Below are 14,439 nucleotides of genomic sequence, written 5' to 3'. Positions count from 1 at the left end.
AAAGTTCACCTATCCGTGGCACAGCAGAGGAAGTGGTAGATTATCACAAACCTCTTCTTGGAGACATGCATCGCCAACTTCGAGTTCATCATCTTCTGAACATTCTTGGAAGAATCAGCCTTCTAGTCCTTCCAATGTCTCACGATGGGGCACTTCCAAAAAAATTGCTATCTAGAAAGGGGCAGTCCTTACATTTAGACATTCGTTGTGGCAAGGTTGTGATAAAGCCAATTTGTCGAGGATCAAGCATTGGTATTAATGTTACCTTAGGTGTTGATGATGCCCTTAGAAAGGAAGATAAATTGATAATAGAGGGTATAGAAGTTCAAGTCAACATGCTCGAAGTTAGAGGTAGAAAGGCATTAGTTATGATTGGCTGATACGAATGCACGGAGAGAGTAATTCAAAAGTACATGGGAAGTCATAATCAGAAATTGTTGAAGCCTTACACTCTTTCTACAAGTGGTGATATGGAGCATTGGTAAGAGGAGCTACAAATGTTAGCTAAAGGCGATGTATCAAATCCACAAGGATCACATCAGGTTAAGATAAGGAACTGAAAGATGCCAGATCTACAGTCAGCAGTTAATGACTTTGTGGTCAAACCTAAGCGATTGCAGGTTGAAGGTTCACAGGCTAGTGCAAGAGAAACTATAGTTCTACTTAGGTCAGTTATTTGTCAACAACGTGTACCACATTCTAATCAGGCTGCATCCCTTATTCAAGCAGTAAGATCAGTGGGCGTGCAACTCATTGCTGCTAATCTCGTCGAGCTAGCTATTGGGAACATCGTGAGACGTGTATTACATCTTATTCATGATGAGGATGTAGCTTTGGCAACAATAGATGTTAAGGGCTTAGACATTTCTGTTGACAGTGATGATGAAGATGACACTCAACATGAAAACCCATCACAGCTATCTGTTGTTGCTCTGGCTACGACAAATAGGAGTACATTACAAGCTCCTTCCCTACATAATCTTCTTGAATCTATTCTTGGACCACAAGTTGCTTCTTCTACAGGTTCTTTCAAAGGTGACTCTAAAGGAAAAAGCAAATCTGCTGACAAAAACTCAAAAAGATGGAAACTAAAACATGGTGTAATTGAGGCCATCAATGAATTGATTGAAGAAATTGATAACTGTTACTCTCAGATTGTAGAGCAAGCATTGGAACATATTCATCAGAATGAGGTGATATTAACTCTAGCACACTCAAAGGTTGTGATGAAGTTCCTTTATGAGGCCAAGAAAAAGAGATCTTTTCAAGTATTTGTTGCAAAAGGTGCTCCAAGATATCAAGGGCATGCTCTTGCTAAAGAACTAGTTGCAAAAGATTTACAAACAACTTTAATTACAGATTCAACAGTCTTTGCTATGATATCACGTGTGAATATGGTTATAATAGGTGCTCATGCGGTCCTGGCCAATGGTGGAGTGATTGCACCAGTAGGACTGCATATGGTTGCACTAGCAGCACACAGACATGCTGTTCCATTTGTTGTACTAGCTGGTACACACAAGCTATGTCCTTTATATCTGGACAATCCAGAGGTTTTACTTAATGACCTCAAATCACCATCAGGAATGTCAACAGTATTCAAGTCAGAATAGTTTTATCTAAAATGGTTAGAAAACCGAATTCAAATAGTGATTTTTTGAGTTCCCAAATGTGAAAAGTCTTTTTCTCTATATTTTGTCTTTTTGTATTCAAAGAAGAGGAAAAGTCAAGAGCCCTTACAAGCTTGATGTATTGAAAGATCTATATATACTGCTATGAAAAGGAATGGTGGATGGGGGGGCAAATGGGAAGGTAGGAAAGTAATTCCATTTACTTAGCCTAATTATTGGTTTGTTGTTCCAGTATTATTTTAGTGGCAATTTTTTTTTTTTGAATAGAAAGCATACTTATATTTTGGATACTATGATGTCTTCCTGAATTCTATTTCTTGTCAAGAAAATTATAGTAACGGTAATTCTATTTGCCTTTCATTATATAGGATTGCTCCTATTTGCCAATTAGAATATGCATTTCATATAAAATAGAATAGAATTAGTTAGATATTAAAACTCATGTGATGATCTATAATCGACATTCTACTGGGGGTTATAGATTATCTTCATTTTATCCAGCCTGAATTTCTTGTGCCGACAAAGTAATTCAATTAATTTCATTACTCAATGTATCTGGTGATTGATAAAAACAAATTCATTGAATATTTAATACAATAAGGGAGTTGTACCTGTTAATTCAAAGGACAATGATTGTACATATACGCTGACCCATTTGTTGGTGACATTCTCTTGTTTTCTCACCTTGGGCCCGAAGAAGAGTCAGGGATTATAAATCTAACGAGAAGACAAATTGTTAACCAACAGGTTTTGGCGACTCTACTGGGGAGAACTTGAAAAGATTTTGAAAATAAAGAGTATTAGAAGTTTTTCTCAGAATTATAAATACCCTAGATTCCAAATTTACCAGGAGTGCGAAACAAAAGGGAAAAGTTGACCCAGTGTACGAAGAACTTAAGAAGGTCAATTTTCCTATCTTGGATGATAGATTCATAAAAGGAATAACGAGAACAAAGGAGTTTGAAGTCAAGAATCCTAAAGAATTGCAATTGCCTATGCAAGCCTCTTTCAGAGCAAGAAGAAGCAAATCTTCCTCTCCTCCAATAGGTAGAATTTTCATTTCAACCACTTGTAATTCATTGTTGTTACACGATATTGCTCTTCCCCTATCAGTTTCCATTCAGACACCTATACAAAACTTAGCAATAACAAACATGGCAGTTCCATGGGGAAATGCAATAGGACCATTGAACCTTGCAGATAATCATGATTTACCAAGAGCTTCAAGGAAGAATTTTCCAAAATTCAATGGTGACGGTACAGTTTCAACAAAGCAACATCTAAGTGCTTTTCATAAGGCTTGCAGTGTAGTTAATCCTCAGTATGAAGACACTGAGGTGAGAATGTTCGTAGATACTCTTGTAGATGATGCTGTAGATTGGTTTTAGGATTTTCCTGCAGGATGTATAACAAATTGGAATAACATGAAACAAAGATTTGAAGACAGGTATAAAAGTACTGAAGATGCTCAAGTCTTGTTATTACAGATAGCTCAAATAAAGAAAGAACCATCTATATCTATGAGGGATTTTAATGCCAAATTTAATAAATTGATAAAAAGAATTCCAACTGCCAGTACACCTACAGTGGATAATTAGAAGACTTTCTACATCAGTTCTATGCCTCCTAAACTTGGCTACCAAATAAGAAGAGCTAATGTAGCTGATTTGCAAACGGCTCAAACATTAGCTGTAGAGATGGAGGATGATATGATAGCTTCTGGGAGATGGAAGAAAGACCTTCATATTGGGCTTTCTAATAGCACAACTGGCACTTCAAACAGCATTGAAACAATGTTACAGAAGTTATCAAATGAACTAATTGCATTAAAGAAACAGGCCACTAAGCCTACTCATTCTTTTCATCAGCCTTATCAGGGTGGGAATAAGAATTTACAAATTCCTGCTCCACAACAGAGGTTGGCTATTGAGGCTCCTCCTAAGAAACATGTGATGTGTGCTTTTCATCTTAGAGCTGATCATGATGGAGACACATGCGTAGATATGATCAGGTATAGACAAATGGAAGAAGAGAAAGAACAGAGAATAGAATATCCAGAAAGTGATGATGACCATGCTCTACATGGTGACTCCGTAAATCTATTTTGTGAGTATGAGTTAGATTCAGAAAATGGAGGTGATTGTTTTGCTACATTGGATGGACCACAGCTCACTATGCTGACTAGAAATCAGAAGAAGAAAAATCAAATATCCAATGTTGTACCTAATAAGAATCAGGCATCTTCTAGTAAAATTGGTAAAGATAATAATATATCAGCTACTTCTTCTCACAAAGATCACAGAGGTAAGTCATCTGATTCTTTTGACATTGTACAGTTTTGTGAAGAAAGTAAAATTCAGATTTCTCCCATTGATTATTTGAAATCAAATCCTGATCAACTTCAAAGATTAGTGAAACATTCTACGAATAAGGTTGATGATTTTGTCAATGCTAATATCAATGGTAAATCCTTAAATGAAGAAGGTGTTTCAATTTCTAAGTTGTTTCAGGAAGAAGAGTCCGTTGTTTTAGCTACTGGTTCAAATTTAAAACTGGGACCCTTCTATATATCTCTTTTTATTAATGGCAATAGATTGAGTAATTGTATTATAGATTCAAGGGCCTCTGATAATGTCATGCCCGCATCAGTAGCTAAAGCCTTGTGATTGCCTTTGACTAAAGCTTTTGGTAGATGCTATTCAATGGATGCAAAACAAGTGCCCCTAGTCGGCCAAATAAAAGATGCCCAAGTTGCCCTTGCAGCCTATCCTTCCAAAAGATTAAAACTCACCATACTTGTGGTTGATATCCCTACCAACTATGGGATGCTTCTCAGTAGAAGCTTTTGTAAAGACATAGGTGGAGAAATTAAATTAGACTAGTTTACTACAACTATTCAAGTAGCAGATAAGAAAGTGAAGTTAGAGCCGGAAGAAAAAGCCAAGTTTACTGTGCTCAAGTCAGATGATCCTAGGTCCCAAATACTTTATCAGGAAATGCAATTTGGTAATTACATTCTTTTCTTTGATGATTCTAATGTTCAGGAAGAAAAAGATCAGACTAATTTTGATGATAAACAAATATGGATATTGGAATTTGATGGTAGCTGTGCTAAAGCCGGTTCTGGTGCAGGAGTAGTATTGATTGCTCCTAATGGAGAAATTACATGCTTGGCTTATAAGTTAGATTTCAAGAACACTAACAATATTACAGAATATGAAGCACTCTTTCTTGGTATGGAAGCGGCTAAGCAAAGAGGAGTCCAATTGTTGAAAGTACAAGGTGATGCTGAATTGGTGGTAAGAAAAATCAGAAAATAGTATTCTGTGAAAAATAATAGATTGAGAAACTACAGGAATAAGGTATGGGATGAGATTGAGAGTTTTGAAGCATTTTCAATAATTTCAGTACCTAGAGATCAAAATACTAGAGCAGATTCTCTGGCCGTATCTGCATCTTTGTTGTTGCCTCATCCTGATTTCAAAGATCAAGTGTATAGAATGGAGGTTTTGTTCAGACCTAGTGTCCCTAATAATGAAGAATCTTGGCAAGTGTTTTATGATGATAAACATATTCAGCAATTTATTGAAGGTATAGGCCCTTTTGCAGACCTTTTTTTTGAAAGTGATCAGCAAGAAGAACATGCATCAGATAATGAAAGGAAAATTAAATCAGGAACAGTTCAATTAAAAGTAAAAAGTATCTTGACTCAGCAAGAAGTGGTTTGTAATCATAAAGGAACATGGATTGCTAAAGTACAGGAGTTTGATATAGACATAAAACCAACGAAGTTAGTAAGAGGAAATGCACTTTCCAAAGCTATGGCAGAGGATCAACACATTGAAGATGATCATAAAGTGCTCATGGTGAGTTTACAAGATCCTTGGTTTTCCAACATTGCCTATTATCTGACATATGGTGAGTGTCCTGATGGTTTAACAACAAAACAAAAGAGAGATCTAAAAAATAAAGCTTTGAAGTACGTAATATTTGATGATGTTTTGTACAAGAAAGCAATAGATGGCACTTTCTTAAGGTGTGTGGATAAAGAACAACAGGTAAGATTATTGAAGACTTTTCATGATGAAGCCTGTGGGGGACATTTCTCTTCTACTGTGACTACATTTAAGATTCTCAAACAATGCTATTACTAGCCGGGTATGTTTAAAGATGCGTATAAATGGGTTGCAAATTGTGAGAAATGTAAGTTGTTTACAGGAAAGCCACAATTGGCCGCTTTACCTTTAAGACCAGTGATAATAGATGCTCCTTTTCAGCAGTGGGGTTTAGATTTTATAGGACCTTTAAATCCTCCTTCAAGTCAAGGACATACCTATATCTTAACAGCCACAGATTATTTTAGTAAATGGGTAGAAGCAAAGGCAATGAAAAAGACTACTTCTACAGTGGTTTGTGAATTCATCAAAGAACAAATATTGGTTAGATTCGGAGTTCCTGCAAAACTGGTAATGGATAATGCATCTTACTTTACTTCTGTAGAAATCATTGCTTTCTGTTATGATAATGGAATATAGGTTGGTCATTCATTAGATTACTTCCCTTAAGGAAATGGACAAGTAGAGTCCAGTAATAAGAATTTAATTAACATCTTGAAGAAGTTGGTCTCAGATAATCAAAGGAATTGGCACAAGAAATTGTATGATGCATTGTGGGCTGATAGGACTACTCCGAAAAGAGCTATTGGGATTTCACCTTTTGAATTAGTTTATGGTGTTGAAGTTGTCTTACCATTACCACTTGAGTTAGCTACCTATAAATTGAAGACTACGATTGAAGATGGTGTGTTCAAGGAAGGATTAGAAAGGAGAATTTTGTATCTGACAAAGCTACAGGAAGAAAGAGCAGATATGGTAGATAGAATTACAGAACACCAAAGCAGAGTCAAAAAGTTGTTTGATAAAAGGGCAAGGCCGAGAAAGTTAATGGAAGGTGATCTGGTATTATTGTGGGATAAAAGACAGGAGCCTAGGGGAATGCATTCAAAATTTTAATCATTGTGGAAAGGCCCATTTCAAATTGTACAGGCAAATCAGAATAATTCATTCAAATTGGCTTATCCTTCAGGTGAGCGGCTGCCATACTCTTATAATGGGCAGGACCTAAAATTGTACCAAATGCAATAATGGGAAGCAGGTAACCCCTGCATAGTTGTTAGTTAGGTAGGTTTTCCTTTTTCCCATTCTTGGTTAATGTGTTTTGTTCTTGTTTCTGTTTTCCATGTTAGGTTAGTTTTCATTTTCATCAAGTTGTTGACCCATGTGCGAAACCAAAGATGATCTGAGCCCTTTCAAGCATTATCATACTTAAATCCCTAGATGGAGCCAGCTGTTGCCTAAATTTTAGGTTTTCTATGTTATGAGTTGTGTTAATGGTCATGTCAAGTAAATCAAAAGAGTCTAGGTCTAAGTCTTCTTTAGGTAAGTTGTCCTTGTCGGGTTTCCCTATCATTGCCTTTTCTTCTCTAAGCCGGTTGGGTTGTTCTAAAGGTCTGTTCATATTGGGTAGGTTGTAGATCCCTACCCAGCAAGGATATCGTGCTCTTATTGATGATCTTTTGCAGATGAGAGTTGTGAAATGTTCTCCAGACATGTACAAGGGAGCCGATGAGAATCTTTCTCAAGATGATTGATGCACTATTGTTTCTAAGAAAAATTCATAAGGTCATGGAGTTTTCCATGTCCTTGGTATTCAAAAGTTCACCTATCCTTGGCACAGCAGAGGAAGTGGTAGATTATCACAAACCTCTTCTTGGAGACATGCATCGCCAACTTATAGTTCATCATCTTTTGAACATTCTTGGAGGAATTAGCCTTCTAGTCCTTCCAATGTCTCATGAGGGGGCACTTCCAAAAAAATTGCTATCTAGAAAGGGGCAGTCCTTACATATAGACATTCGCTATGGCAAGGTTGTGATAAAGCCAATTTGTCTAGGATCAAGCATTGGTATTAATGTTGCCTTAGGTGTTGATGATGCCCTTAGAAAGGAAGATAAATTGATAATAGAGGGTATAGAAGTTCAAGTCAACATGCTTGAAGTTAGAGGCAGAAAGGCATTAGTTATGATCGGCTGATACGAATGCATGGAGAGAGTAATTCAGAAGTACATGGGAAGTCATAATCAGAAATTGTTGAAGCCTTACACTCTTTCTATAGGCGGTGATCTGGAGCATTGGCAAGAGGAGTTACAAATGTCAGCTAAAGGCGATGTATCAAATCCATAAGGATCACATCAGGTTAAGATAAGGAACTGAAAGATGCCAGATCTATAGTCAGCAGTTAATGACTTTGTGGTCAAACTTAAGCGATGGTAGGTAGAAGGTTCATAGGCTAGTGCCAGAGAAACTGCAGTTCTACTTAGGTCAGTTATTTGTCAACAACGCGTACCACATTCTAATCAGGCTGCATCCCTTATTCAAGCAGTAAGAGCAGTGGGCGTGCAACTCATTGTTGCTAATCCCATTGAGCTAGCTATTGGGAACATCGTGAGACGTGTATTACATCTTATTCGTGATGAGGATGTAGCTTTGGCAACAACAGATGTTAAGGGCTTAGACATTTCTGTTAACAGTGATGATGAAGATGACACTCAACATGAAAACCCATCACAGCTATCTACTGCTGCTCTGGCTGCGGAAAATAGGAGTACATTACAAGCTCCTTCCCTACATAATCTTCTTGAGTCTATTCTTGGACCACAAGTTGCTTCTTCTACAGGTTCTTCCGGAGGTGACTCTAAAGGAAAAAGCAAATTTTCTGACAAAAACTCAAAAAGATGGAAACTAAAACATGGTGTAATTGAGGTCGTCAATGAATTGATTGAAGAAATTGATAACTATTATTCTCAGATTCAAGAGCAAGCATTGGAACATATTCATCAGAATGAGGTGATATTAACTCTAGCACACTCAAAGGCTATGATGAAGTTCCTTTGTGAGGCCAAGAAAAAGAGATCTTTTCAAGTATTTGTTGTAGAAGGTGCTCCAAGATATCAAGGGCATGCTCTTGCTAAAGAACTAGTTGCAAAAGATTTACAAACAACTGTAATTACAGATTCAGCAGTCTTTGCTATGATATCACGTGTGAATATGGTTATAGTAGGTGCTCATGCGGTCTTGGCCAATGGTGGAGTGATTGCACCAGTAGGACTGCATATGGTTGCACTAGCAGCACACAGACATGCTGTTCCATTTGTTGTACTAGCTGGTACACACAAGCTATGTCCTTTGTATCCGCACAATCCAGAGGTTTTACTTAATGACCTCAAATCACCATCAAGAATGTCAACAGTATTCAAGTCATAATAGTTTTATCTAAAATGGTTAGAAAACTAAATTCAAATAGTGATTGTTTGAGTTCCCAAATTTGAAAAGTCTTTTTCTCTATATTTTATCTTTTTGTATTCAAAGAAGAGGAAAAGTCAAGAGCCCTTATGAGCTTGATGTATTGAAAGATCTATATATATTGCTATGAAAAGGAATGGTGGATGGGGGGCGAATGGGAAGGTAGCAAAGTAATTCCATTTACTTAGCCTACTTATTGGTTTGTTATTCCAGTATTATTTTAGTGGCAATTTTTTTTTTTTTTGAATAGAAAGCATACTTATATTTTGGATATTGTGATGTCTTCCTGAATTCTATTTCTTGTCAAGCAAATTACAGTAATGGTAAGTCTATTTTCCTTTCATTATATAGGATTGCTCCTATTCGCCAATTAGAATCTGCATTTCGTATAAAATAGAATAGAATTAGTTAGATATTAAAACTCATGTGATGATCTATAATCGACATTCTACTAGGGGTTATAGATTATCTTCATTTTATCCAGCCTGAATTGCTTGTGCCGACAAAGTAATTTAGTTAATTTCATTACTCAATGTATCTGGTGATTGATAAAAACAAATTCATTGAATATTTAATACAATCAGGGAGTTGTATCTGTTAATTCAGAGGACAGTGATTGTACATATATGCTGACCCATTTGTTGGTGACATTCTCTTGTTTTCTCACCTTGGGCCTGAAGAAGATTCAGGGATTATAAATCTAATGAGAAGACAAACTGTTAACCAACATACTATAATAATAATATTATACTATAATAATAATATTATATTATAATGTATTATATTATATTATAATATATATAAAATATAATATTTCAAAGCTATATATAAAATATAAAATATGTTATATATGTTATATATAAAATATAAGATATGGGCGCGATTGGATATCCGATACCTATAGCATACATTAAAAAAAAGAACAGACCCGCGGGCCCTTATTTCTCACATTTCGGGGGCTAGTATTAGCACACAATCGGATATCAAATACAAAATCGGATATTGGATATTAAGGTAAGTTTTTTTTGTTTTTTAAACTAATTTTTAATCTAAATTCGATAGATTTTAGCATGATTTTGTTTGTTTTAGTTGAATCTAGGTTTTTTTTGAAAAAAAAGGTTAAAATTAAGGTTTTTTTTTAATATGTATTACGTTTTTCAATTCAATAGGAATGGCTGATCAGAATGATGAAACTGAGGCAGGGAATAATATTCCTCTTAACCCCCCACCAAATGATCCAGTACCTCCACAAAACCGTCCACCAAACGATCCTCTACCCCCTCAAAACCCTCCTCGAATCGAAGATTTGATAAATGAAGATCTCACTGAGTTGAGAGGTTTGCATAGAACATATAATAATGTACCCACATTGGCTCCTATGTTATCCATGTTAAACACCATAGTGGATAACATTGAAACCCTTACAAACCAACAAAATGCCGCTCTTTGTTGGCGTGATCAAATGCACGAGATATTTGATGATGGTTTGGATTATGATGAGGTTGTGGCCCTCAACATAAGCAAAGACAATTTGGCCAGCCTTTTTGCAAACCCAAAGGGTTTACCAGTTGACCCAAAAAAATCCAAACTATCGATTAAATGGTGCACAAATGACGCCATACATGCAAACTTTTGGGATCATTGGTGGATGGTCTTTGATATCCCTCCACATGGAAATTTAGATAGACCATTTTATTTCCTTAGAAAATTATATGCTGAATTTGTGTTGAAACTTAAAGTGAACTATTGGAGCATGAAGCCCAACATGGGCTTAGGACTAGGAGCTCCTCAGGATAGACCCTCTTCCCAATGGAAGAAAGCTGGCACTTTTGTCCCCCCACCTGATATCTCCCCTCCTCTTCGAGTGCAGCATACAGATATTATGATAGAAGCTAGCTCTCAGACTATCAGAGTCATTCATAGGCTGAGTAGCCTAATGATATCTCAGGCTAGTTCAATCATGTCTCCTCGTGTTGATGATGCTAGTGTCGGTTCATCATCGGCTACCTCATCACATATTTGTGTACCTCACACTTGCATTATGTGCAAGAATATTTTCCTGGGTCCCATAGGTGATCTTCTTGAGTATCATTTTGTATTAGACGAGGATATACCAGACACACATGCAGAGGCTACAGACCTTGATGCGAGAGAGGAGGGGAATGCAGAGGCATGGATTCCTTTGGTGATGGTACGTGTATATATTTTTTTGTTATGACATATGTGATTTAAAGTTAATTTTTATAGTAGAGTAATTTTAATTTTTAAGCCATATTGACTTTTATATGTATGTGATCTTCATTCCTGTTTAGTTGATGACCGAGGAGGAGCTCAAATAGATTGATGATGCCATGATCTCGGCCACTTCATTTGGCCTTGAGACATCTACGGTACATTATGTTGTGTTCACATTTTTTTTCTATTTGATATTGGAGCATATATGGTTGCTAATCTTTCTTTTATCTTGCAAGTAGCACTTGTCCCGGAGGGACAAAGTGTGGAGGGTGAGCCAGCACACACTGACAAAGGAAAGGTAATTAGGCACTTTCTATTTGATTAAATATTGATGCATTCTTGTAAAATGTTTGTGGTAATCCCATTTAATTACATTCTTTATTGTATATAGGGCATCGCTAATGGTGATGAGCCTGTACAGACTCTGCGTCGTAGACCATAAGGGATTTCCATTCGCACTGAGAGCCCCATTGTATGTATAAGTATCATTTATTTTTTATTATCCTTATCTTCATAAATAAATTAAAAACTGATTTCTGTGATATTAACCACTACTATTTTGTATCTCATAGGAGACTCCTAGTGCACATGAGGTCCGATGGGACAATTATGTAGATTTGATGATGCAGCCACTCACTCTTGAGGAGGAGCCTACAATAGTAAGTTGTCATTTGAATTCATGATTAAATATGTTATAAATTTAGCATGCTATGAATTATAATGTTATAGTTTAAATTGTAGATTCATCTGACAAAGGTATTTGAACATATACAACCCACAATCAGAGAGGTAATAGCATTGTTGAGGGCATACGAGAGGACTCCTGACTGGCATAGGAGGTCGACAAGAGAGGTATTTATTATGAAATTTTGATAGTATTAATCTCCATTACACAAAATATCATTATGCATTTGAGTTATTCAATGTTAGATACATAGAATCATATAAATTTAGTAGTCTAACTTTGGGTTTTCCTTTTTTGTTTATGTAAGAGGCATCTGATCCACCTAGTGCAGTGAAGAGGTTGCATTTTGATCATCCACCAACACCCTAGGATAGTATAGTTTTCGTAGGATGCATCATGAGACATTTTGAGATGGAATATGACACATTGTATACAGAAACATTGATATTATACACATTCTGATGGCATGATTAGCCACATTTTGTATATGGATCTATGTATTTTGATATATATTTGAGTACTTTTTCTATGGATACATGATCTTTGATATATATTTGTGTAAAATTTTGTCTATGGATACATGTATTTTGATATATATTTTTGTCATTTATGTGCACAATGATATACATATTAATTTAGTATCTAGTATTGTTCAATTTATCGTGGATCATGTGTCATGCACTAAATTTTACTAGTAAAAAAACAACAAATTTTTTTTTTTTGTAGCTTTTGAAGTTGCATAAGAAATTACATATTGTAAAACAAGGTTATCATTGAATAGGAGTTCAAGGCTCATGTGGATAGTGTCATCCGGTTGTAACATTTTAGTTATAGGTGGTTTTCAAATAGATTGGATGACAGTCTAGTTCAAGTTAGCATCACGAGTCAAAGGAGCAAGTTCAAGATACAACGCTCATAAATTAGTGAGGTAATTCATATCCTAACAAGCCTCTAATACTAATATTCTATTAGGGTTTGTCAGTTGTATCATATGGACTAGGTCGTGATTCTAGCATGTAAGGGAAGGGGATCAAAATTACTTATTATTCTCATTACCAATGTACATGCATTCATTAATCATTACAATATATATTAATGTGACAATTACTATATGGTGTGGAATTGTAGTATATCTTAATCGATTAAACACATGTATCTAGAGAATTTAGATTTAGTACTCATCACATGAGCACCCTTAGTCAAATAAGGAAATGTGCACTTATCTACCACACTATATTGGATCTAACCATTGGAAATTAGAAAAGATATGCCCCAAAGGTAGCTTCGAAGTCTACATGATGGAGAAGGGGCCACTTGTATTGATAGTATCCATCATTCAACACATACTATACACAACTTATGGAATAAACAATTTGTTTTATGTGCCAAACGTGTATCATGTGCTTGCATCCATAATTTAGTGGTTATAGGTCCTCTCGAAGATTGGACCAATACTAAGTCATTTTCTCCCTCTTTACACTATTTATTCATCCTTATGCATTCTATCAACATTGCTTCCTCACCAAACTAACACTCACTACAGTTTCCTAAACACAAAAGTTACTATTTCAATACATAAATTAAACTCACTCTAACAAAAGACAATTACTAACTATCTAGCTCATCAACTACTAACTAATCTAGCTACATTGCCATGCTTTTACATTTACTATTTTAATTACTATAATTACTATACTATTACATTTACTTTTTACATTATTACATCTAATTATTCACCATAAGCTCACTTTCTCACTATCAATATTATTATTATCAAAGCATGTTTAGATTCAAAGTAGTTTCATAGTACGAATTAGTAAGCACATAAAATGAGGAACTCTTAGTAAGTCTAAGGGCCAATTCAAAGTACTTAACTCAATAATAATTCACGATCAATATTTAAACACATCCTACTACACCATCGTATTGAGTGTGTCAATTTAAATTTGTTAGATGAATTGTTTATGCAAGGATTAGGTGCGAGCATATAAATAAGGTTTGTATATAACATACCTTGTCATTCTGACATCTATGTATTCATCATTTCATGCAACTAACATAGTAAAATGTGGTGTACATGAATCATATTATCATTAATTATACATAGGGTACATGAGCTGACAAGCTACCTCTAATGACATGCCTATTGACCCTTATTACATACTAGCTAACTAATGTTTTATTCCTACATTACATTTTCAAATTGGTATATATATTCTATCGACTTTGATATTCTACTAATATCTTCAATCGAATCCACAACATTCATTATCTAACTAACATTCCCTCAAGCCAAATATAAAATTCACTTGACATTAAATCCAACATCTACACAGGTTTGTCATGCATTCAATTCTATCTAGTAACTCTTATCTATCAATGTGCTTTATTGACTAGATAAAACTAGATTTGAGTTATTATTTTAATCCACCATCCATCCTTATCCTTGATTCTCCAATCCCATCATCCTGACAACTTACTTCATATTAACCCTATTATATCTACATCCAACTATCCTAATTTACAG

At 35.5% G+C, this 14,439-nt stretch overlaps 2 protein-coding genes and 1 pseudogene across 2 annotated transcripts; all 3 read left to right on the top strand.

Moving 5' to 3' along the window:
- Window positions 1–546: 546 nt before the first annotated feature.
- On the top strand, window positions 547–1,613 carry LOC149569889 (uncharacterized). The gene has a single exon (XM_089817028.1). The coding sequence runs from the start codon at window positions 564–566 to the stop codon at window positions 1,611–1,613; it is 1,050 nt and encodes a 349-aa protein (XP_089673154.1). The 5' UTR covers window positions 547–563.
- Window positions 1,614–4,627: 3,014 nt separating this feature from the next.
- On the top strand, window positions 4,628–7,281 carry LOC149569888 (uncharacterized). Its single transcript, XM_089817027.1, has 5 exons — window positions 4,628–4,913; window positions 5,040–5,689; window positions 5,786–6,097; window positions 6,248–6,589; window positions 7,165–7,281. The coding sequence occupies exons 1-5, from the start codon at window positions 4,628–4,630 to the stop codon at window positions 7,279–7,281; spliced, it is 1,707 nt and encodes a 568-aa protein (XP_089673153.1).
- Window positions 7,282–7,906: 625 nt separating this feature from the next.
- On the top strand, window positions 7,907–8,953 carry LOC149569887 (translation initiation factor eIF2B subunit beta-like; annotated as a pseudogene).
- Window positions 8,954–14,439: the final 5,486 nt, after the last annotated feature.

The sequence above is a fragment of the Cupressus sempervirens genome, chromosome 3 (genome assembly GCF_028749045.1).
Source record: "Cupressus sempervirens isolate cs-2001-9-10 chromosome 3, ASM2874904v1, whole genome shotgun sequence".
Classification (NCBI taxonomy): Eukaryota; Viridiplantae; Streptophyta; class Pinopsida; order Cupressales; family Cupressaceae; genus Cupressus; species Cupressus sempervirens.
The sequence above is the reverse complement of the archived record's forward strand: the minus strand, read 5'-3'. Positions and strand labels throughout refer to the sequence as shown.

Excerpts from the sequence above, each read along its gene's own strand:
- LOC149569888 (XM_089817027.1), top strand. The coding sequence starts at position 4,628 with ATGCAATTTGGTAATTACATTCTTTTCTTTGATGATTCTAATGTTCAG. Across the intron at positions 4,914-5,039 it reads CCAATTGTTGAAAGTACAAG|TACCTAGAGATCAAAATACT; the intron begins GTGATGCTGAAT and ends CAATAATTTCAG. Across the intron at positions 6,098-6,247 it reads TCGGAGTTCCTGCAAAACTG|AAGTTGGTCTCAGATAATCA; the intron begins GTAATGGATAAT and ends AACATCTTGAAG.
- LOC149569889 (XM_089817028.1), top strand. The coding sequence starts at position 564 with ATGCCAGATCTACAGTCAGCAGTTAATGACTTTGTGGTCAAACCTAAG.